We start from the raw sequence: 25,049 nt of genomic DNA, 5'->3' as shown, positions 1-25,049 counted from the left end.
TTCACCTTGCAACTCTGGATGTGGCAAAGTAAATGTGGAACAAGGCTTTGGAATGTGCTCCATTCCCTGGGCCATGAGGTGTCTGGAGTTATGGGAGGCAGTAGTGCTTTCCACAGAGAATATTTAACAGAGACTCTAGTTCAAGACCCCAAGGCAGATCCACTGATGCGAGTGCCCCCCAGAGCAGAGAGCTAAACAGGGAGAGGAACTTTTGCTTCCCACCCTCTCTCAGTATCTCATTTTGATGCAGCTTCAGTGAATTTACACTCATCAGGACTCTAAAGTCTCTTTATGACTCAGCCTTGTTATTACAGAATTCAAAGCTCACAAGTCCCACAGGCACTTTGGGGTCTGGCAGTTAGGTGATGACTACTGCAACACCCAAATATCCCAAAGAATCAGTTTCACAATGATATTTCATAAGGACTTTATAGAACCTCAGCAGATGGAGCACCAGAGCTCCTGTGCACACTGCATAGTACCTACACCAATGAGAAAGTCAGGGGGTTGCTGAGAAAATGGTTTATGAACAAGACCTATAGAACTGCACACATTGACCTATTATAACAAAATAATATAATTACATGTAAGTGTTCATTACCTTTTCTACATTATTGTGTAACTACCACACTTGGTTCACTGCTGACTGCAAAAATGAGTTGCTTCCTTCTCTGTTTTTAAAAGAGGTGTCAGCAGCCCAGGCAGTGGCACAGGGTATTCCTGTTTCAGAACAAAGTCCTGCCCAGTCACACTGGCTAGACAGGGGAAGGGGAAACAATCCATCTTTGCAGGACTGTTGCATGGGCTTGCTATTTTCATCTGGCAGTTTGGTTTATGTGACTGCTGGTCTGTAAATGTTACCTGTGAAATGTCTCTCTTCCCCTGTTCTCAGCATTACCCCATTAAGTAGGTGGGGAACTTCCACTCAATCTTTATTCAAAGTCACGCTGTCTCCATAGAGATATTTTAAAACTGACTTTAAGTCAGGCAAAACCTCGAGTGGACACCTTTAGTGACTAGACACTCAATGTACGTAATTTATGATTGAATTACCTGATTTAAGTTTCAGTGGTACAGCCCTGAATATAAATGTGCCCAAAGCTAACAAATTAAATAGCAAAACACAGCAAAAAGTCTGAGCATTCTAGCAGTTCTTTGGAGAGATGCCAAAGTTTAATAGCACAAACAGAATAAATAAACTCTATGAACAAATCAATTTTTTCAACGTAACATCTGTTCTGCACTGGCTCCTGGTGTGAATAGATTCATCTGTGCACACATACAAGTGGGCTAATGGGATTCAGTGTGCTCCAATACCCATCAGCATGCTTTGTCTTCATCAAAAACTCTAATGTGGATGAGACTCCAGAAGTTTTGCTGAAACAAGCCAAACAACTCATACCTATTTTGCAAACTGTTTCATATGAATCGTTACATTAATCCCACAGAATCAAAACCTGAGGATATTTACTCAGAGATGTAAACAGATAAAGGAAAATCTGAAAATCTGTCTAAGAGAAACTGTTTCCCCCTGGTTCCAATTTTTGAATCTTGTGCATTTGAGAGATTCCCAGAACTTTCTAAACACCAAAACTGTGCTGTGCTAGAAGCTGTGTGACTACTTTGCCTTATGCTATGCTTCACCAATTTAAACAAAAATTTTCCATAGAGTATGTGATTCAACCTAGTTATATCAAATATAAAAGAGAAGGTGCATGAAACAAGCTGCAAAAAGGACCTTTTATTTTTGTTTTATGAGTTCTCTGAAGGAGTAGAAATCAATGCTTTATCTGTGTAGAATTCAGACTTAATATTATGCTATGCATAAACACTATTAAGTCTATTAAAATTAATCATGCCTTTACACAGCTCCATCATAAAGATTATAAGGAAAATGGTGGGTTTAGAGCATTAAGTTCTTGCTCAATACTTCAAAATTGCATGGTGGTTTAATTTCTTTTCTATAACTTTATTTCCCACTATGACTTTATAAATACCCTTTGATGCTTTCTTTTGGTTTTTTCTCCCAACTTGATTTTCATCAAATTTTGCTCACAATGTAAATAGTGTTCTGGTAAACACAAGCCTTGCTAGCAAATTAATTATTAATATGAGTTGTTTGTCTGAGGACAGGTATCTGGACATTATGTTATTCTAACATCTCCTGGGATCTGTGCAGTAGAGGGGAAGGAAGCAGCATCCAGCAAAACCCAGGAAAAGAGCCTGGGTAGACTGGGTCAGAATCTTCCTTCATATGTGATAGGGCAGCTTCACCTTCCAGCAGCTGCTGCACCAAGAGCGTTGCTGCAGTGCAGAGGGAAAGCTGGAGAACTTGTCTGCTTCCTGCCACTGCATCCCTCCCATTTCACAGCTCAAATGCTCAGGTTTGACCCAAGGCTTGGCAGAGGCTGTACCCTCTGCAGCTGGTGACAGAATGGGGCACGCAGAGGGCAAGGAGGGAGGGAACAACACCATTTGGCCATGTTGAGAAAAATACCTAAGCTCTGACACCACACTATTACGGAATTTTCAATTTCAGCCCCAGAAAACTCAGATAAGCAGCTGTGATTGACAGCAACATTAATTCAACTGTAGCCAGCTTCAGGATCAGATAATATTCAGCAGCAGAAAGAAAATTGGCACATTAATGCCCAAAAGTCAAAGAGAAACTCATTTTGAGGAAATTACTCCTGCACAGGGTAAAAAGGTACTGAAAGAAAACAGAATGAAAAACAAACCAAGAAACACAAATTGTTAATTATTTCTTAGAGTTTGGGTTTTTACTTTTTCTAGTTTTAATTTTGATCTTTAATGGTGAGTAGGCACTATTTTAATTGTAAATCTCTTTTTATACTTAGCATTTGGGGTGAGGTGCAATGGCAAATGTGTCTGTAAACATCATGATAGAAAACTCCTGCACACCATTAATGAAAAATCATCAGCTTATTTTTTTATTACTACTCCTACACTCTTTGTTCTCAGAACAATCAGTAACAAACTATAGGCTCTGCTGTGCTCAGCACTGCACAAATACCAGTTTTCCCACACCTTACAGGATAGCAACCTGCAAGACATAATACCAGAGATACAGATAATTTGTTTCTGTACCTCTCTCTAGCACATAGTATACTTTTTATATAATATTATAATACTTTAAGGAACTTAAACTAGTTAAAGCTTTTTTGAAGTACTTGTTTAAGAAAACTCAGTGAAAGTGAGAGGGACAACACAAAGAACATGCTGTCTAGAAAATGTAGTGTGTAGATAACATGTGCTAAAATGATGACAACCAGAGGTAGAAGACAATTCTTAATCCTGAGTAAGAGAGGAATGATGGGGTGAGAGTTATCTGTGAAAATTATGTCAAGTAGAAAACCCAGGGGAAAATGACAAGAAAGAGTGAAAAGGAAGAAGAAACAAAAAGGGAGGACATACTGTGTATACAAACCCTCTGGGATTAAGAATGACAAGTTATTGCCAAGTCTCAAATCTAGGGCATAAGTCAACAACCCCTTAAGCAGGATCTCACTCTTAATAACAGCAGCACACCTAAAGGCTTTGCTCTTCTTCTAAAGCTGCAGTGTTTCAGCTCCAAAAGGTAGACAATATCTCTACTATTTTCATTTGGCATGCAATGTACACTATGGTACAAACCAACATTACCCACAAAAGCCTGTTTTCCTTCAAAACTATTTTGCTCAGGTTTGAGTGATCAGTGAACATGCTACTACTTTTTCTATCCACCTGCTTATTGAGGGCTTTGCCAACTCTCCATCCAAACATCAGAAGCGAGTACAATATGACAAGCTGATGAGCCTCCTCTCCTAACCCCTGCATCTAGCTTGCTTGACAGAGGGTCAGAATCTTCCAGTTGCAAAATTCATCTAATTATGCTGTTCCTTGTCCCTTGTTATCACCTCCCAACTCCAAGTTCATATTAATTTTCATGGTATAAGTACAAATGCACGTGTACAATAGTTTATCTTGGCATCTAAAAGACAAAGATCATTAGGGCAGGTTTAGAACTGGAGGAGGGAGGAAAGTGAATCACAATGTATTCCAGAACAATCATCCCTTGGTTACCAAAAAAACATTCAAAACGGAAATGTTTCTATGAGTTCAAGTAGCTTTAAGCTATTTGAACTCCTATAAAGCATTACACTGCCAATGAGAAAAATCAAACTAATATTAGTACTGGCATTGTGTATTTGAATTATCTGCTCTTTGCTAGGCTGCCCCATAGTGTTATCACACACACAGAGGGATCAGCCATGCCTTAACTGAAAGTCATACCCTGCAGGTACAGACCATGCACTATTGAGTAAGCCAGAATGACTTGATACAGCAGAGGCACAGATATTGCCTGGGAGCTGGGACCTGCCAGTCTCAATTCCTCAAGGAAACTGCAGAGTATTTTGGGTACATTGCTGAAGTGAGGAACAGAACGTGAAGTGGATGTAGCTCAGCAGATTATGGCCAAAGATTGAATGAGTTCTCTCAGGTTCCTCAGTGACAGAGCTGAGATGCAGGCAAATAAAACCTGACACACAGAATCTCAAAATGATGATAGGTCTAAGTTCCATCTCATCTTTACACAAACATAGAATCCTGATTTAACCATTCAGACAATGTTACTGCAGCCATAAAAGATAAACTGCTGTCATCTTTTCTTTCAGGATAAAAAGTCTTATGCTTGCCTCTCAATATGACATTTTAAGAGTCTCTTTGTCAAAACTGTGAGGTCAAAAGAGTGCTTTGCTATTAAACTTTCTGCATCTTAAATTCCTTCCACTTCATGTGTCACAGGCTGCTTTCAGTTTGCTCACCTGAGAAGGTTCACAGGACAATGCCTCAGTGCCCCAGAGTGACAGGAGAGGAAACATGCACGTCTCAGGCACTTCTCATATGTCAGAGTGCTTTACTGTAAGTGACAATCAGTGTGATATTGAGAAAAACAACTAGAAATAAGAAAATCAAGGAGGGAATGATACAGAGAGGGCATAACATTTTATAGTAACTGATATTCACAAACATAGCAAAGGACAGCCATGCATCGCTACCAGATTCAAAGCTCTCTGTTGCCAAGACTTCAGCCCAAGGCACACCCCCTATGCTCTCTCTTCCCTTTCTAAATGCCCTTTCTAAGATGACCCAAGCTGGCTAAACAGGAAATTAATTTCTTATCGGTCTTCAAATGCATACTATTCCCTTTTGTTTCTCTCAAATAATAATGTCCCGTGAGGCAGTGTGCTTTATGTGCCTTACTTAAAACTACATATATAGATCTGATTTCCTACTTCAACCTTGTCCAGCCAAACAGTTCTTATCAAAAACAGATATTGGTCTAATCGGACATAACTGGCTTTTGTTAAAAACACATTGCATTTTATCCAATTTTCCATGTACCTCCATGTCCTTGAACTACCCTTTCCCTTCAAAAGTAGTTCAAAGACTTTGTTTAGTACTGAGGTCAGACATCCATAGCCATCCTCAATCCAAAATATTTACAAATCTCTGTCCTTGACTACTATAAGTCAGACAAAGCTGTATTAAATGCGATGGTCAAAAAATTTTTAACTGAAAAATAAGCTTTCAATTGAATGAAAAAGACCTTTGAAAAATTTTGACTTTCTATTGAACTGTCTGGCATCTAAACCCAGAATTATTTCCTACTGAGAAATCAAAGATATTCCTATTATAAATGATAACTTAATGTCTTGCAGAAATTTATGTCAAATCCCTCACTGATCAAACAGCTTTCCTGAGAGTGGACCAAGAACAACTATGAATGAACCAGGAACACCCACTATCATGCGCAAATACATAAAATAATAATTTAGGAAGGGCCAAGCTTCCTAAATAATTTGGCATATATACCTCTAGACTGTACTATCTAGACATGCATAAGCCAGAAATAGCAGAGGGAGTTGCTCCAATGGTGCTGTGGAAAACAGTTACCTACAGAGTGAAAAATAGATATTTTTAGTAAAGGTTTCAATCTCTTATCTATGCCAATGATAAAAATGAATGAAAGGAAATTGACACTTTCAGGTTATTTCTGTGGGCTGAGGAAGTATAGCTAAAGAGAGGCAACTTATTTAAATCTTTCATGACATTGACAGTCACAGATTATTGTTCACACACCAGATATCGGCTACTGCCACATTATGAAGCCTTGTGGACAAAAAGCTGATCAGATTTTTGGAGACCATAGCAGCATCTCTGTGTTGGAGGTCCCTTAGCTCCCAGAAGATGAGCAAGGGATGCACCTGGTAGAGAAGCTGTCTCAGGCAGAGGCACTGGAGCAGCCTGTCCCAGCCCAGCTCCCTCCCTGCAGCATCCCGGCCCAGCTGTGCACAGCTGGTCACACCCAGCTCTGCTCCTCGGGGAGCACAGGCACCAGTGGCCAGGCAGAAAGGAGGGAAAAGCAGTCCCTGGGCAGGAGAAGCAGAGACTGTGCAGAGCACCAGGATAGGAGCTGCAGAGCACAGGGGTGAAGAAAGGCACAGCATGCAGAGATGGGCCTGGCTGTCCAGGGCGATCTATGGCCACACACTGAACTGCTGCTGCAGATACTGCCACTGCCTGGTAATCTTCCAGCTGTTCACCAGGGAAACATTCATCATCATCATGTTCACAGAGATTGAGTCTACTTAACTGGGCTTTAAGTCAGCTTCTGTGACAGTACTGAAGGTATCTATTGCCAGGGACACCTATTTTGTTCAACACCTGCAGCAGAATAAACATTTGAGCCTCTGAATGCTGTTCATCACTAATCGTGTTCTGGCTGAGACAGTGCTTTCCCTTTGCACCTTGCTAACAATTCTGCAGAAACAGAGGAATCTTTGAACTGGTGTCAATTTCCACAAGGTCTACAATGCAATTTGCAGACTTTTTTTTTCCCCAGAATAAGAGAGAATAGTCAATTACTGTAAATGTATTCTCCTATGTTAGAAATAGGAGTTTAACAAGAACAAAAAAAAAATCTACTTAAATTCTAAATAAATTGCACAAAGCATTTTTCTCAATATGCTAAATGAGTTAAGTGTTGCTTTGTGAACAAACCTCAAGCTAATAACTATAATTGAGTACAAAGCCAATACAGGATTGTAAAATTCATTGAAGAACTACAGGTTCACACACAAAGACAATGAAGTGCTTATTCCACTGCTGGAACAAAGAGGATCCAAGTTGATGTGCTCCTACAGAATGCTAGCAAGATAAATGAAGCAGAGCTGAGTAACTAGATAGGGTTTAGCAAGTGTAGTGACACAGATATAACCCAGGACAACTAGGAAGACCAAAATAAAGTGTAATTTGAAGACTGAATATTTCCTCAGATACTTAACTAACTTAGCAGAAAGAATTAACTTGAAGTACTTCTCTGGCTTTCCTAGCTACAAATACCTTCTAAAGGTGTTAATTAAACTAATAAAGCCTGAATTTTAGGCTGCACATGGTCTTTTACATTATCAAGTCTGAAGTCCTGGCCATCAGAGACACAGTTTTCATCCTGCATTGATTTCAGAAATTTGTGCATGCTAAAGGACGCCATGTGTCAGGAAGGTATCCATTCCTGATCAGAAAATACCAACAATGAAGATATCTTTTCTTTTCTTAGGAATATTTACCACTGAGTAGTCACTGTTAAAATATCTTAGATCTTTTATCACAGATTTAGTTCATTGCCTGCATTAATTTATTTTTTTAAATATACATTCCAGTATCATGTTGTGTGTTACCCATGAAAATGTACTTAAAGAGTTCATTAAGTCACTATTTTCCTTTTTCTTATATTTTTTGTATTTTGTGAGATGAATTAGTGGGATCTTCCTTAGAAATTTTCCAACTTTTTGATAACCACTTTAAAACATGGATCACCACACTGGACATAGTATTTCAGCTCTGGTCTTCCTTCTGTCTGACACAAAAGACTGGCACACTGCTTTAATTCTTTACTCACTGTTTCCATGCATTGCTTTCCTTGGAGCTCATGAAAAGTCTTGGTGCTACAACTGACAGGCACTGCAGGGAAGTTTGGCCATCATCACTTATTTTTTTTCAGGAATGCAATTACAAAACACCATTTATAACAGAACATCTTACCAAGCATTCAAGGTATGGTTATGTGACTACTCTGTCCTTACTGGGATTTTGTCTGCATCATCCACATGAGCTTTCATGAGCAACTTCATGGTGGTGAAATTATTGAATATTAAATTTTCCATTGACCTTTCTCAAACCTGCATTGAAACACTCACCAATTCATGGCAGCTCTTCACTGGCAAATGCTATTTAACATCTATCAACCAGCCAATTCTTAACCAATTTGTGTCTTATTGATACTGTAGAGGGAATTTTATCATCAGGCCTTTCCAAATGCCTTAACAAAGCTCATTAAAGGCATGTCATTTTTATCAGACTTGTAATTTCATCTCAGGATAAAATCAGATTGGTCTGACAAGACCTATTTTCTATAAAAACTTTCTGGACAGCTTTATATGTAGGTTAAATACATGTTATTGTTCTTGTGTTACAGTTCTCTTCTTCCTTAACAGCCACAGGAAAAAAGAGCCAAATACAGCTTAAAAGGGCAATGGTTATATTACAGGGGTTGGCAAAGGTTTCTCATACCAAACACCTGAAAATTAATTTTTAAGATTTCTGTTATGTAATATTAAACTAGTTATAATTCACTAATAAAAACGGCAAACCAGTATAATTTTTGACAATTTAGAATATTAAGCCTATTTTGTACTTGGTCCCTAGATTTCACTGTAAACCAGATGATGATAAATGTAGTCTATTCTAAAATTTCTTGAAAACTTACATTTATTTGAGCCTTTGCTGTTCCCCTTTTTATTTTCTTTTTGTTTTAAGAATTTGACTTGAATTTTCCAGGCAGCTCATTTCCTGGGACAGCACTGCAAGCTTTGCATCTTCAAGGACATACCTTGATGCCAGCAATTTCTGTACTGCAGTGTTACATAAAAATCATTAAGTACTCAAAAATGTGACTGCTACTGCTAAGTTACCCAATGAGCTTTGCAATGTGTTTTACGTTTCCATATTTTCAAAAGGTTTATTGGGAGGCTTAGGTTTCTATTTTGGGGTGATGTGTTTGGGATTTTTTGCCCATTTTTTTTTTCTTTAAGATGCCATCATGGATTTTGATTTCAAAAATTATTAGAAGTTATCATTGTCCTAATACAGAACAAGTGACCCTTGGTTTGGATTATTAATTAACAAGACAAATCCAGATGTAGTGGGCCATACCAAAGTGCTGGAAAGCCTTGCTAAATCAGGTGTCTCTGGCAGTGCTGCCCCTCATTTTGGCAGGAGCTTGGAGAACTCCATGGCCTCAGTCAGTGGTGGATTTCCCAAGGAATGCCTTGCCTGTAAATCTTAATGGTGAATCTCTGGCCAAGCATTTATTACAGCTTCCCACAAACAATTCAGCCCTTAGAGCACACAAAACTAACACAAACTCAGTTTGAAGCACAGCTCAAGATAATGTATATTATATTCTGATTTTCACTTCCAACCACCTCACAGGACTTCTGCAGTTCACACACAGAGTGCCTTATCCACTGCTTTAGCTCATATAGAAAGTTAAGTTCTAAGCATGTTACAGCTGCAGCTGCTCAAAGCTCTTCCACTTGGTCCCAACATGACTTCAGTTCTTCCCTTGATCCTGTTCCCTGCCCCAGAGTGCTCGGGGCTGTTGCTGAGTTAGCTCTGGTCTCACCATTGCAGAAGATCAGTTATTTATGGGACCTGGCTATCCATGCTCCTCTCACAGGCTTAGAAGTCATTTTTGTATCTGATATGTTCCAGCCATAGGAATTTTGGGAAAACAAAGCAAACAAGGCAGCTAACATAAATCATGAGCACTGAAGCCCCAGAGAAGAAAGGACCATGCTTCATTTCCCTTCCCCAGCAGACTGCAGAGTGATGCAAGTGTGCTGCACTGCTCAAAACAGGTCCCCTCTGCAAACAACAAAATTCTGTCAGAACTCCATGTCAAGTGTCTTCAAGTGACCAAATTCCTTCTTATGCTTTCTCATGGGAAAACCAGAACAATAGCTTTAGCTATCTAAATGTTGTCATCCAATCCAGCAGCAGCTACCAACCAATAATTTGACCACACATCAAAAAAAAAAATTTTTAAAAAAGACTAGAGTGAAATCTGAGTAGCAAACAGTTTTGGTATCCACTCTGGATCATGAGTTACCACAGGATTTGTCAAAGATGGGAAACAAAAACAGTGATCTCAATAAATGTGTTTCTTAACTAAATCACGTTAATAGAATAGCTACACCTACTTATGCACAATATTTCTGGCTTTTCTATTATGAGCAGCTCATGACCGATACCCTAAACAAGTGACCTCTCCCCCTGTAATAAAACACAGCATGAAAAAACCTCATGCTCATTCATGCTGTACTGTACTTTTCCCCACCTCTGTCACAGTCTGTATTGGTATCAGGGGCAGCACCAGTGTGTGTGTGCAGTGTCCTGGCAATCAACACAAGGGACTGATACCAACTACAGAAGTCACTCGTCATGCTTGCAAAAATCTGTCTTGTTCCCACCCATGACCTGCCCCATGTTTCTCCAGCTTTGCCCATCACATCTCACTGTCCCCACTCACAGCTTGCCAGCATTCACAGGCTCACAGGAAAGCCTCAGGTCCTTTCAAGACAATTGTCCTGCTCAGATGAGTGCAGGGACAGGAGCAAGGAGATGAGCCATCCTGGCTGGAGATCAGGCATTTGCTTTTCATATTTCTGATTTATATTTGATAAGCTGCTCTGCTGATCAAAAGGCAGTTTGATCTCTTAATATGTATCCTCTGCTCTGTTTTTTTAATCTGGCACTGTTCATAAAGTATTCTGGTTTGTCTACACAGAATTTTAAACTAATATGAGAATAAATACCTCATTTCTTTCCATGTTCACTAAACTATTTTATTATTAGATATGGGCCATAATTAATTATCCTAATTTGTTCTTTGCAATCGAATTTCCATATCTCTTAGGGAACATTATTTTGTGAGGGCTTTCTAGCAGGTCTTTCTGTGTATTAAAATATCCTTACAACAGCAAAGATCTGGCTTGCCAGAAGGCTGCTTTCTTTGGATCACAGCAGAACCTATTCCTAGGCAATGTGTCTTCACATCTTCAACACTGAACCCTCCCCTTCTTAATGTGCTTTCTTTACAAACCTATTAAAGAGTTCCAACTTCATCCAACTAGATAATTGTGTCTGTAACATGGGTTACACATTGGAAAAAGCTGCTGGAGAATCGGAATGCAGTCTTTGGACCAACCTGCTCATAGGAGCAGCGATTTTCAGAGGATGTATTTAAACTAAACAGACTATTAGCAAGACTTTACAAAGGTTCTTCTGCTCTCAGCAGCTCAGCACAGGGAGATCCAAGGACTGCTTATTTTAAGCCAGTCCCAGCACTTCTTACTCATTACCAATCTGGCCTGAACTACAACATGCCATTTAGTAAAATACACTCCTGCAAAAAGCCAAACCATGTCCTGATCTTGCCACACAGCTTTTGAATCTACTTCCATATCTGGAATGAGCATGGTTTCTCACAATCACACAAAAAGCAATGCTATATTTCCATGACTGCACTGTATGCTCTGCAGGTGCTGTCAGCTCGCTCAAGGGCTTCACCCAGCACAGCTCATGTTGGGATCCTGCTTTTACATTCCATAGGGACACAAACAACCCTGATTACAAGTTCTCTTTGCACACTCATACTGGGCTAAGACAGCAGCACTCCAGTCTACCTTCACTACTGTACCAAACAGTCTTCAAAAAGCTTTTCCAGAATTTTCATTTTTCTTGGAGCTACTGCTCCCTTCTGACATGACACCAATCTTGTGTTTTATTCTTTATAGCAGTCTTCTGACAGAGAGATTCTATTATCTTTATACAGATTTTCTTTTTCTAAAATATATAGAGAATGATCACTTTTGTTTCTATTTTTTTTTTTAGAACCTTTACGAAAACAAGCAAGCATCAGAATAAAAGAGACATTGTTCCTCCAAGCCTTCTTCCACTTTTGTTGCTTGTCCTTCTACTAAATTCTACAAGAAAAGAAGTTCTTTACAGGATTTTTCTTATAAGGGATTGTACTTCCCTTTCAAGTTGTACCTTTAAAACACCGAGAGCATTCTTTGACTCATGGCAATGCAGAAGCTGGAGATTTCTCAAAAACCCTCTCCACAGATCTGTTATTTTGCTGCTATATGTCATGTATTTGATTAAATATCTCATGTGACTTATTGAAAAAATACAAAATAATTATTTCTATTGGAACATAATTTTGGTGCTTTGGCTTTAGCTCTCCATCTGCATCACCAGAGGCCCATAGCAGGACTATTAACCCAGCTGTTACTCACAAAGTTCTAGCAGCCATTTTCTTGCCTTGCTTTCACTGCAGTATTTTAGCTTGAGGAGAATACAGCCCATTGGTTTGGAAACTCTTGCTCACATATTCTCTTGTTACTCTCTACCTCCATCATGCTCCTGGTCCCAAGGTTCTCCTGTTACAGGGTGGAGACACTACAACCACTGCTATCCTCAGGAGCTGTCTTGGTGTGGATTCATTTTACCTGACATAATTTATTGATGAAAGGTTTCTGAAAGCTTTCACTTCATTTGAATCAGACCTCTGTTCTCCTCTGTGATATTGAAGTAATTTACTTAATCAAAACCAATTTGTACTTATATTTCACTGTATTTAATGTCTGAGGTTTATTTCCCTACACCGTGCAAATTATTAGATTTGTGGTGCCACTGGTATTAAACTATCATTAGTAAGGGGTGTAACTCCTGCCAGTTCACATTCTTCACACATCTGCTTTCTGGAATACTTCTCTGCCAGATGGTGATGCCAAGGACAATCTCATGAAACAATCTTCCACACAGAGTGCAGAAACCCCTGCTAACTTGCCTGTGCTTCTAAATTACGTCACTCTGCCAGCACCAGAGTTCAAGTGTTTTATACAAAAGCTGTACTTCAAGTGAAGAGCTTCAAAGTGATCTCACCTGAGGCAGCTAGCACCAGAGACTTTCTAAGGCTTTAAGCATCCGTGCACAGCCAGGTCACAACAAAGTTCATCCTTTCTAATGCAATAATTTATCTTACTCATACCTATGGTATCTCCAGTTCTGTAATCATGTTAAATGTACCATGTGCAGAAGTTCCTCTTCTGCAGGAAAAGAAACCCTATTGCCAAACTACAGGCAGAGGAATTTTGGATTGTCCTGAGAAGTTTCTATGCCTTAACACATGCCAGGAAATCCTTTTAAGTTTTCAGAGGTCAAATTTCTTTTCATGAATCCCATGTATACCCAGGTTTTCACTAGCTAAACATGTTTGAAGTTTTTGCTGGGTTTGGTACCATACTTCTTACACAGAAATTTATATGCTTTTTACCTTTCTTTTTCTTCTAGATGTATTTAATGTAGTGTTTTCTAATTATGAAAATGGATGCCTTTTATAGTCCTAATTTCCTTGATATGGAGGACATTGTGTTTGAATTCTTATATTTTACCTTAGGAATTCTATAGTCTCACCTTCTGAAGCGAGATTCATTTCACCAAGTTTTAGATACTTAATTATTAGTCATCTACATCTAATTTAATTGTTTAGACTGTTTTACAGTCAAGAAAGGGAAAGAAACTCATCCTAACCTCAATTAGTTCCAATTAGTCTTATCCTTCAGTGCTGGACTTAATGGTCTTGGATTTGGCCATTTCTCTTTGCTGATGAAAAAGTAAGACTGGCAGGTTAGATGTCTGCCTGATATCCTGCTGAAATGTGTCTGGAAATAAGGGATACCAATGATGTCAACTTAAAATCACACACATTTTTCAGAAAAGTCCATGCACATACTGAGCACAATGTGATTAGTGCAGCAGTCTTGCCTATTCATTTTATGTAGCTGACTCTGATGCATCTCTGGTGGTGCTGTTTAGTTGGTTGCAAGTTTTTGGTATTTTTCATTTGATTTGTTTTGATTTTGGTGGTAGAGGTGGTAGTGCTTGTTTTGTTTGGGAAAGGTTGGAGGCTGTTTTGAGTGGTGGTTACTGGTTTTTGTCAGATGAAGAATCATTGTTATGATTATGAAGAATTATTGTTATGATACAACTGATGGCAGGGAAAGTTTTTCTTCTACTCTTTATCTGCCTTGTAGATAAAGAGTCTACATCTTCCAAACCTTTTTTCTAAAGTTAATTTGTCTCTTCATATATTTTTTATCTTATATGAGTATTCTTTCATCCTTTGCATGCTCTATCCTTCCATTTTCAAGAGTAGCTGCATTACCACTCAGCAGTTATAAAAGCAGGTTTCCATTTAGGTCTCTGATTTTTACTTACATGGAGGTGTTATATTCAGGATATAATAGACTTCAAATAACTTGAGTAAGATGTCTTGATTTGCTCTGCCTCAGGGAGATAACTACAAGACTAAGTAGTGATCTAAGTAACTAAGACTGTGGTCTGCAAATCCCCCAGACATCTTACTCAACACACATAAGAGAACAAGCCACTTCTCAGTCTGCAACTGCTTATATATAAAAATTTGTGACTAAGATTAATTTCACTAACTTCCTCCATTTTGCCCACATCTCTGCAATGTTTCCAGTTTCAAAGTATAAAGCAGCATATTTTTAGCCCTATTCTACAAAAAAGGCAGAGTTAATTCTTAGGGTCTGACATTACATCTGGATCTGGAATTTAAATCAGACTTTCCCATAAATTCACATTGAACCAGATCTTATTAATACTGATTTTCATTACTCTTCCTTCTTTCAGACTGGAGAAAGACAAAGACAGAATGAATCCTTTAAAAAAAGAGACCTGATGATTTGACTTTGCAGAGCTACAGTATTATTCCTTTCATCCTCAATTGTTTAGCATTTTAAGTTACAACAGTAGCAGACTTTTTAATTTTTTTTAATCCTTGAAAAGATTAAAAAAAGTCAAAGAACTAGAAGAGAATTTGCTAGTAACAGCTATAAGTTAAAATTAGAATATAATTTATACCAGACTTAGTGATTTCTCCACAGTGCAGATTAATTTATCTTTACATGTTAAATCACTGTACATCTCACAAATTTTTCAAAAACACATCTGCTATTCTAACAATTACACCTAACATAACCATTACCCAATTTTTCAACCAGTGTCTACTGATAACTCCCCATTCTCTACAAATTCCATGGTACACAAGAGCATGTAGAGCTCTCTTGCAAGAGCCAGGAGGAGAACTCCCTCTAAAACACCTCCCCTCCTTTGGGCACTTTAACCTGCTGCACATGCACTCCAGAGCTGGCGATGCCTCCCCAGCTCACTCACGTACACAAGCTGGGCTCTTCAGCACCCCAATAATCTCAGTCAGCTGCTAGCAGGAGTCAGCCACATGCACAGCTCAGCCAGAGGAAAGTTTCAGGGTTTGCCTGCTCCCAGTCAAATGCTACCAAAATGGGAGTGTTTGCTCCTTAGGCTAACACATAACTTATACCAAACCATCCTTTACAAAAAAGCCACAAACACAAACTGAACTCTAACAAAGAGCAAAATGTGAGGTCCCCTTATTGCAAAAAAAACCCACAAAAAAACAACAAAAAAAAAAAAAAAAAAAAAAAAACAAAAACAAAAACAAAACAGATTGAAAAAATAGAAGTGACTACTTTCATACCTTTCTAAATAATATTTCTTCTTAAACACAACAAAAAGTAATATTAAAAACTCATAAGTAATCTGCAAATTGAAACTCCAAAATATTCACAAAAAGACACTAAAACAAAAAGCTGAAAAGCTCAAGGAATCTCAAAAACATTGCACAAAGGATGGATTTGGGGAGTGGTGACATTAGTTTCTAGAGATTCATGGCTGCTGCAGAATACCAAACAACATATGTAACAATTGTGCATTTATAGCAGTATGACATAAGAAAATCCTCCGAAAAATTGTTCTATGTAATTTTGATTAGTATCAAATCCTATATACTTTGCATATAGGTACAAGTATCTAAAGATACAAATATAGAATATACAAATGCCTACACTTTGGGACTTTTTAATAGTAAATAAAGCCCCAAAGTATATTTTCCTTTGAGGAGGATGGGATTGCCTTCTGTTACAGAGCCCCCATTATGTGATGAGGCAAAAGGCAAACCACCTTTGGGGCCAAATGCAGGGCTTGACAGAGCTGCCAGGTGTATATCCACCTGGGACCACAGCTGCTGCTTTGTTGAGGGGTGGGTGGGGTGCTTGGGTTTGAATTTCTTTGTTGTTGTGGTTGGTTTATGGGGGGGCAGTTGTTCTCCCCAGCAAGTTATTTCTCTCTTCCTATGATATTTTTCATAGCAGAGTCACAGCTGGACTAGGACTCTGCTCCTCCAGCAAAAGGAAAGTGAACTCTGAAGTCCAAGTCTAAACAGCCACAACATTTCTGCCAGAATATCTTTCTCAAGTTGAACATGCTAATGCTATTTTATCAAAAAGATACTGAATTTTGCCAACATCCTCAAAATTAGACAGAACACATCAATTAAACAAAGTATGGTCACAGAAATTTTTAGGTTCTGATTTTTTGTCCTAGTATTAAGTCAAAAATTTTTTCTACATCTTCAATTTTTCTGTGTCATGGAAAACCTAAACATTCTGCAATACAGCTAATTGCAGTAGCATTTCTCCTCAGATTTACCTGTGACTTCTCACTTAAAAATGTTCTTTCAGGTTACCTGTATCTTTGTGAAGTAGAAGCTACACAGGAGGAAGATTTCAATAATAGATATTTGTTTCAGACAATGTTAAAAAAAAAAAAATCACAATTCCATGGTTTGATTCCTGATAAATCCTCATGAGATTTAGAGCAAAGAGAACATCAGATCAGTCAAACGGAATAGACAGAAGCTGAACCAGGACTGAGGAAGCAGATTTAGTTATTGAGCCTGGTGTCAATGAGACAGAAAGGGAAAAGAACTGTGCCTGACAAGACTGAAACTGCCTGGGCAAAGGGATGGCCAAACAGCAATGAGGCAAACCAGGGTAACATTTCTGGGCATGTAAACTGAGAGTGGAAGCCAGGAGATCAATGGGAAAATGGGTATTTGATTATAAAAGCAGGGCAGGGTAACATTCCTGCATTATATATGGATTAAAATTCTGTGCACATGCCTATATTGGCATTCTTAATCCAGTTTCACAACTCAGAAGTTGCCACTTTTCCAATAGTAACAGCATTCTTTAAGAAAGGCTGTTGTGTGGTGTGGGTGGGCTGTGCTGCCCAGGGAGGGCTGGAGGGCAAAGCAGCTGCCCTGCTGTCTCCTCCCCATCCCTGAATGGGGCAGGCGCAAACTTGGTCTGTCTGTAATTTCCCAGTTATGCCAAGAGGTTTGCACTTTGTTTTTTTCCAATTTTTTAAAGCAGCCTTAGTGCAGCATCTACCTTTTTCTATTACACTATTTAAATTACATCTCCCTGGAGATGCAACCAGAGCAGCTGGAGTGTGATAAGGCTTCTTGCCAGCCTTAAAATGCTGTAGGACCCACATCTGATATGCTTTTGAAATGCCAGCACTGCACACAGATTTTTTTTCTTCCTCTTTTATGCTGCCCTAAACAATGTGGTTATGTCTGTAATACTATAAAGGAACTGTGTCAACTATAAAGAGGAAACATTTATTGCACAGGTTATTAAAACAATGAAAAATAGGCCAGCACAATTTAAGTTCCTTGAGTGGGCTGAATAATAACTAGTTAAATAAGGAACAAGATAAATAATTTATTACAGAATCAACACAACAAGCACAAGAAAATTGCATTCACTTTAAACTGCATCTCAAGAGGTTTCAGAGCAGAAGCACAGACAGCACACAATGAATGTTTCAGAGCAAATGCAAAATGAAGGGGATTTAGAGAACCTGTTGCAAAATGGAGTAATCACTCAACTTCAGAATGTCCACATACATAAATGCCAGCCCGTTAAACACACCAGGCAAAAGTTTACACTAAAAGTAGTGGTGGCCCAAGGGACTGAAGATTTCTGTGGTGGCTGGGTGGATTGTCTGCTTCAGCACACAGCCCCTCCTACTCTGTGTGGTCAAGGCTCTGTGCTAGCATGGGCAAAAACAGGACTCATTTTTACAGAGTGGGATAAATGCTCATTAGGAAATGCTAAGGCTGCTTACAAGTAAGGCCTAGCTCAGACATCATCGGATTAGGAAAGGTAGGGTAATACTCATCTTCAATTACTTATTCTGGAAAAGAATGAAAGAACAGAGCAGACAGAACTCAGTATAATCAAATGCAGCTTCCCTTACAAGCCTTTATTTTTCATGCCCAGTCCGACAACTTAGTTCAAACAATTCAAGTTGCTTGCAATAACAAAGCAAATATTCCCAAAGATTAAAAACTTAGAATGAGGCTTGTATTTCCATTTTTGGCCTTTTAATTAGGTTTTTCTGAAGTGCTGAAAACAGAGCAACTCTAATTAATGGCTTTCATACTTTGCCTCTTAATAAAAGCTCTTAATAGCCTGCCAGTTTGGAGGTTTCAGATCAAATTGGGAATGGATCAGATAAGATTGTTTGGCTTGATTTTACTCTAAAAGAAATGAGACAAATCTAAACTTTCCCTACCACAATCAGACCGCATGAGATTCTCACCTTGATCATAATTCTGATAAGAATTTATATTAAGATCTCACTATCTTTTCTGAAGTAGACTCAATTTTTCACACAAACTCAGTATATGACCTTGAGTGAAGAAATCACCCAATCTTCTGACAGATGCAGCTTAACTTTTAAAAACAAATACAAAATGTGCATGTACAAACACAACTGCAGAACAATTTCCATGTCTGTAGCATATAGGACACAGCAAATTATTTGGCCTTTTAATTTTTAACTGAGATTGGAAGCATATTTTACACCTCTTCAGTATAAAGAGTGTGTGTAAAGCAGTGATACCTTAAACAGCTAACAATGAAAGAAAAGGAGGCACTGGTGTGGATAGGCCCAAGGCCCAGTGTTCCTTCCTCAGTATTTCCACAATATTGCTATAGAACCTGAATCACTACTGTTACATTTGTTCCTTTCCTGTTTAAGGAGGCAGAGAGAAAGACTGGGGGTAATGGCATAAGTGAGAAAGCAAAAGAAAGAGCAAGGGAGAGAAAGTGGGACGACAAATCAATAAAGTAAATTTTCCCTTGCAGCAAAAATAGCTGACAGGTCTGCTTCCCAAAGAACACTGAAAATTACTTTGCGAGTAAAAATGGCAGAGAAGATAAGGCAACTTGAAGGACTCACGGGAGAGCTGCTATTGACAGACACGCAGATGATGTAATTGCTCTAGGTGAGGTTTTTCTTTTATCTCAATAAAGCACTTCTGGATAAAAAGATTGGAAAGACAGGTATGAGACAATAGCATAAAGCCTGTTCCCAACTTACATAATTTTATGTAGAGAAGAGTTGATGTATGAAGTGGAATAGAAATGCATTGAATGATGAAGATAAATATTACAGAGAAAAACTTACATGTACTCCCAGTAATAAAGGAATTTAATATTTGATGAAATACGCTTTGTCTGTTAAAGAATTATATTGATTTTTTCAAAAGCCTAAAGATACGCGTTTAAGAAAACCTTTGCTGCTGTTCTTATATAAATTAGCTGATAGAATGGCATCTTAAATTGTCTTGTTTACTCTTCTGTTCTTGCTCCAAGTCTGATTTCTTATGCAATTTGATCAGGAGGCAATCTAGTATACACTTCCTGTATTTCAGCTTTTGCTGCATTATGTATGCCATGACATTCCCTTCAGCCATTCTGATAGCCTTTCAAGATAGGTTTTGAGCATCATGAGTTTGGGTTGTGAGGGAGCTTTCAGGTTGTTTTTTCCTGTTACTGAAAAACCTTCCACAAGACTGATGACAGGTGAGTGTATGTAGTAATGGGGGAGGTGGCGGGGATAAGGAGATAGTATTTTATATATTTCCTTTTCATTAGATTATTTTCTCGTGCTTTAAAATGAAATTTCTTAGTGTAATAGAGCAGCATGTTGCCACCAGTATCACTACTGCAAATATCCTTTAACAAACCTCACAGATATCTAAAGCCTCTCCTAACCCACGCTGGGCCACCTCTCACATCAACCTTGCCTGAATGGTGCAGCCCTGTTGCCAGGCTTCTGACCAGCCCCAGGGCATATGGGGTAAGTACCCAGCTTGGGTCATTGTGCTCAAGGTACTAGCCAAAACCTGCCACTTTAGGTTGAACACTTCAGTACAGTTCCTTTTCTAAAAATTTTTAATTTTAATGCTAAGAACTATACAATTTATTCAGTTGTGAAATAGACAACAAGGTACATTTTCATGAATGGCCACTAAATACTATGAACTTCAAATGTGAGTGATATATTCTAAATAATTCATCCAGACACTGAACGTATTGGCTACCCATCAGCAATATTTAAGCACTGAAATTATCTAAAACACCTGAAGGCTAAGTTATGGTTCTCAACACTGCTTGAGAACAGAACATGGTAAGCAACTATTGGCTTTAATTTGCAAGGTGGTAAATGAACACCTGAGAAAATAAGCAAGTAATGAAACAAAATGAAAGTGAAATTGCATCAGAGTTCTTGTTCATTTAAGCTTTAACAAAAATCTCCCTCAAGAGTCTCTCTTCCACAGATCTTTTTCTTTGTTTGAATACAGGACCAACTGAAGGATGGTGACACAGTTTATATCATCAATAATGATGAACTGACTGAAAACTATGAATCATCTGCTCACATACCAGTGCCAGCACAGGACAGCACAGCCTCCATCCAGGCTACAGGCAAGGAAGATATTCAGGAAGGAGACCTAGGATTAGGAGGATACAAACTCCAGCTTCAACACACTGCAGGTCAACCCCAGAAGAATTCATGGGCATGAGCAATGTAATGTTAATCACAAGAAAGAAGACAGAAACAATGAAACAAAAGATCCTGTTATGTAAACCACAGGTCAGAAAAAATGTACTAAGCACAAAAATCAAAGAAAATTTAGATTTCAGCAACTAAATGCCTGCTCCTACCAGGAAAGGAATTTGCAATCATATCCATATATCTACAACCATATGCAGGTTTTATGACTGTAGCAGTTTTAAGGACAAAAACATAGGGCAGTCCACTGTAAATCCATTACAGTAATGTTTTGTCTCAGCACTTGGCTGTACTGTGCCCCTCACATGTACACAGGCCTTTGAATATCACTTAGAGTCTTCAGTAGGTTGAAATGAAGAGAAATAGCTTCCTAACATTCTTGCTCACATGATGACAGCTCTTTTCTATAGCTGGTCTTGACAAAATCCCCACATAACTACTCAGTAGCTACTAGATTTATAAGGAAGAAGCAGAAGATTCCTTGTCCAAGGAGTGTGTGATCTGAGGATGCCTAAAACATGCATTGCAGCACCTCAGTCTTGATAGATAAAGCCTCATAGCCACGGTAGAGACTCTTCCTGACATCCAGCCAAATATTTGCTTTCTAAATGCACCTTATAGCCTGGTCCACAGAGGGTTTCACTAGGCTGCCACAAACTGAACACTGATACTAGGAGACATTGAGGTGTATGAAATCAGCAACAAACATCCTTCATGGCAGCACTGAATGGGCAAAACCACTATTTAAAACCAGTAGCTGTTCCAAAAGGCATTTGTCATTACAGCCTGGCAACAAGCAAAGCTTTAATGGGGGGAAAGGCTTTCTTGTTTTGAAAGATCATTCTGAACATATACTTTTATTTAAGAACTCAAATGTTTCTTTTTTTACTGTTTAAGAAGAGTTGTTTCTAATCAAATATTTCTGCAAAACAGTTATATCTTCAGACTGCCTGCTCCAAGGATAAATTTGTCTGTCTCTCTACTTATGCTGGGCACTCAGTGTTACACTAGAAATGAGGACTGTGGTGGTTAGATACAAAAGGAAAAAAAAAAACCCACACCACACAAGAGAGGTTTCAAAGTGTTCATTGTCCTGTATAAAGACAGTAAATGGATAAGCAACTGCCCAGCCATACATACAGCTGGCTGTCAGATACTATGAAGCATTAGTGCAGATAGCTTTGGCACACAGCAGAGCTAAGCAGTGCAAAACCAGGGACAGAGCCAGGCTTCTCTTGTTAGAGCATGTGCCTTTCCTCACAGCAGAAGTTTCAACTAACTATGCATGATGATGTTCCTACTAAGAAAGTCAAGACATCAGGAGCTTTTAAGGAAGATCATTCTTAGTATACAAAGATAATGGGCAAGAAGAAATTTGTGATCTAGAAGAATTAAAATCAAACTCTCTCTATTAATATTCATAAAGATTAATAGGTCTTAATTTCACCTAAAATACAAATATAATCAATTTTTAGTCATTATTTTCCTATGTAATTAATTTCTGGTTATATGTGACTCTAGAACAACCATTTTAAGCACAAATTTGAACACAATGTAGTTGTATGTGCTGTTACAAAAGATCAGAAGCTTAAACTGGCTTTTTATTTTTTTCCCTAAACTCTAATCAAGAGTTTTCAAAGGGCCTTAATCCTCATGTGGTTTAAAATAAATAATATTCAGGCATGATAAGTTCTTAGAACTATTGAATTTCCAACTCCATGCTTTGCTTTGTTTAGCTACATGGGCTGGGAAAAACATGCAGCAGCTTGCAAGAAGGAATGGAGAATGGGTAAGAAAGAAAGGTTTTGTGGCCAAGTACTGGGAAACAGCAGAGAACAGAGGAAAGAGAAGCAGCAGACCCTGGAGTGAGGTGAAAGTGTGGCAACACAGCAAGAAGCTCTTGGGGTAGGTGCTAACACCATCCTGACTACAGCAGCCAGTTTCAGGTTTCACCCTCTGGAAGTATTGAGGCGTGTCACCAGGTTTACTAAATTTCTTGGGAAGCATGGATTCCAGTCCTTAGATTATCCTGGAAATCAATAAAGTGCTGTAGCATAACGAAGATGCAAAGTTGTTTTTCACAACTGCAACATGAACTGGAAATGACAAGCTCTTCAATAATTTTGCTCTTAGATTCTACTCTGAAATGCATCCTGCAGCATACTGTACAGGGGCTTCCTGACTGATTTATTCATTGTGCCTATGCCCAGATTTCTCACATTTGTACAATGATTAATGGAGAGCTCTGGGGTCTGCAGTTCTCTGTTTATAAAAAAAGTCTGCAACAAATACTTTTCACACTGTTCTTCCCCTATGCCTTTAAGGGGTACTTTACTTGATAAAGAAAGTCATCCCTTATGACAGACAAGTCATACTTCACATTTCCCAGCTCAGATTTTTATGCTAAGACTACCAAAGAGGCTGAATCAGTGGTCCCAGCAGGAAGGGTATTTATCATCTGGGATCATGCTCAGCAACCAAAGTATCATTGGCTTTTAGGAAAATTAGCAATATGAGCTGCAAGCAAACCTGAAGCTTCTGCTAAAGGGCAATAAGAGTCTCAATTGTCCATTACACTCACCATTTCCCTATTTTAAGATACTCTTTTCATGACACACAGCTCAAGATAGTTACAACATCAGAACAAATTACATATTTGTATTCAAGAAAAAATTACTGACAACTAGTAATTCTGCATGACTGTTTAAACAGAGTAATGAATGTTAAGAGAGGTCTTCAATGTTAATTTACAGTTTATACACTGGAGATTTAAGCTACTCAATATCACAGAGTGTTTGTCTGAATGTGCAAGTCATTCACTATCAATATGAGGCTATTCCTTCTATCTGACTTAATCTAATAAACGTCTGCTTGGAAAATGAAATGTAATATATATTGTCAAAAATGTAGCGACTACATATTCAAAATGAAGGCCAAAATGTGAAGCAAGGTGGAAATCTGGAATGCTGCTAAACCTTTCAGGTTTCAAAAGTAATAACTAGCATTTTATACAGAACTATGAAGAGCATTTTGCTAAGTTTGAAAACAGTGGAACAGATCCTGGCTATACAGCAGAGCCAGTCCAAAAAGACACTGAAAATATCAGATCACTATGATAACTTTCACAGAGAAGTGCAATATTTGGTAACCTCACTGAAAATAATGGCCATTGGAAGTGAACACTTATGTTGCTGTGTTAAAAGCTTAAACCTTTCAATGGTAACAACATAAAGGTTATCTCCAAACTGATGAACCCTGTGTACAGCATCAGCCAGGAAACTAATTGCCTTGAAGTGCTGAGAGCAGCTCACACCTTTTTAACCTAGCAGCTTATTCCTGTGCCTTGCTGAGCTGGTCTCTTTCCTTTCTTCCACTGTGTTTTGCTATCAGCCATCAAGCAATGTGAGCCCTGTAACAGCCTGAGTGCTGTATATATTTGTACAACATAAATAATAGTCAGATCTGTATTTTAGATGCACAGGAGCATTACACTTTTGCCTGCTTTTGAAATTCTTTGTTTTCACAGAGATTGAGAATTCCTAGGATACAAATATTAACTATAAACTTCAGAGGACCAAGACAAGATCCTGAAAGCCACTGCAGAAATTGTAAAATACTAGTTCCAACTCATATATTTTGTGATTCTATGCTTCTAAAGACAAAATTGTTTTTCCCCTACTTCCTTCAAGCAAAGTGGAAAATAGCCTTTATTGACATCTTAAAGCAAACCAGTTCTGAGCATTTTAAATAACTTAATACAGGGAAGCTCATCTCTGGCAATATAATCCCAACAGACACGAGTTCTGCTTAGTGAACTGTAAAGGACTTGTCAAAATTTTATTTTAGAAACTGCATTTCAGAACTTGAAAATTCTCCAGTTGACCCAAATTTTTTAATCAAATATTAATTTATCCCACAGCCTTGGTCCCATAACCTATCAGTTTTCAGATGATGAAACCTCATCCCTCCTTGGGCTCAGTAATTAGTTTTTGTGGTAGATATAGATTACTGTTCAGGAGAGTGACACAAAACATGTTTCCTTGAATATTGGTCTATTGGTGTTTTGGGGTTTTTGCTCTTGG

General features: G+C 38.4%; 1 protein-coding gene across 2 annotated transcripts in view; it reads left to right on the top strand.

Annotated features, from left to right (window-relative positions):
- SLC9A9 (solute carrier family 9 member A9) overlaps window positions 1-22,684 on the top strand; it is a 180,324-nt gene extending 157,640 nt beyond the window's left edge. Inside the window, exons 15-16 of one of the 2 annotated variants that reach the window (XM_077785661.1) lie at window positions 20,145-20,250; window positions 20,756-22,684. In XM_077785661.1, coding sequence (XP_077641787.1) covers window positions 20,145-20,250; window positions 20,756-20,977 — 328 coding nt within the window. In that variant the 3' untranslated portion in view covers window positions 20,978-22,684. The remainder of the gene's footprint in view (window positions 1-20,144; window positions 20,251-20,755) is intronic. The other variant, XM_021536919.3, reaches the window with a different exon arrangement.
- Window positions 22,685-25,049: the final 2,365 nt, after the last annotated feature.

This window comes from Lonchura striata, chromosome 10 (assembly GCF_046129695.1).
Source record: "Lonchura striata isolate bLonStr1 chromosome 10, bLonStr1.mat, whole genome shotgun sequence".
In the NCBI taxonomy this organism is placed as follows: domain Eukaryota; kingdom Metazoa; phylum Chordata; class Aves; order Passeriformes; family Estrildidae; genus Lonchura; species Lonchura striata.
Note: the sequence above shows the minus strand (reverse complement) of the source record. Positions and strands in the feature narration are given on the sequence as shown.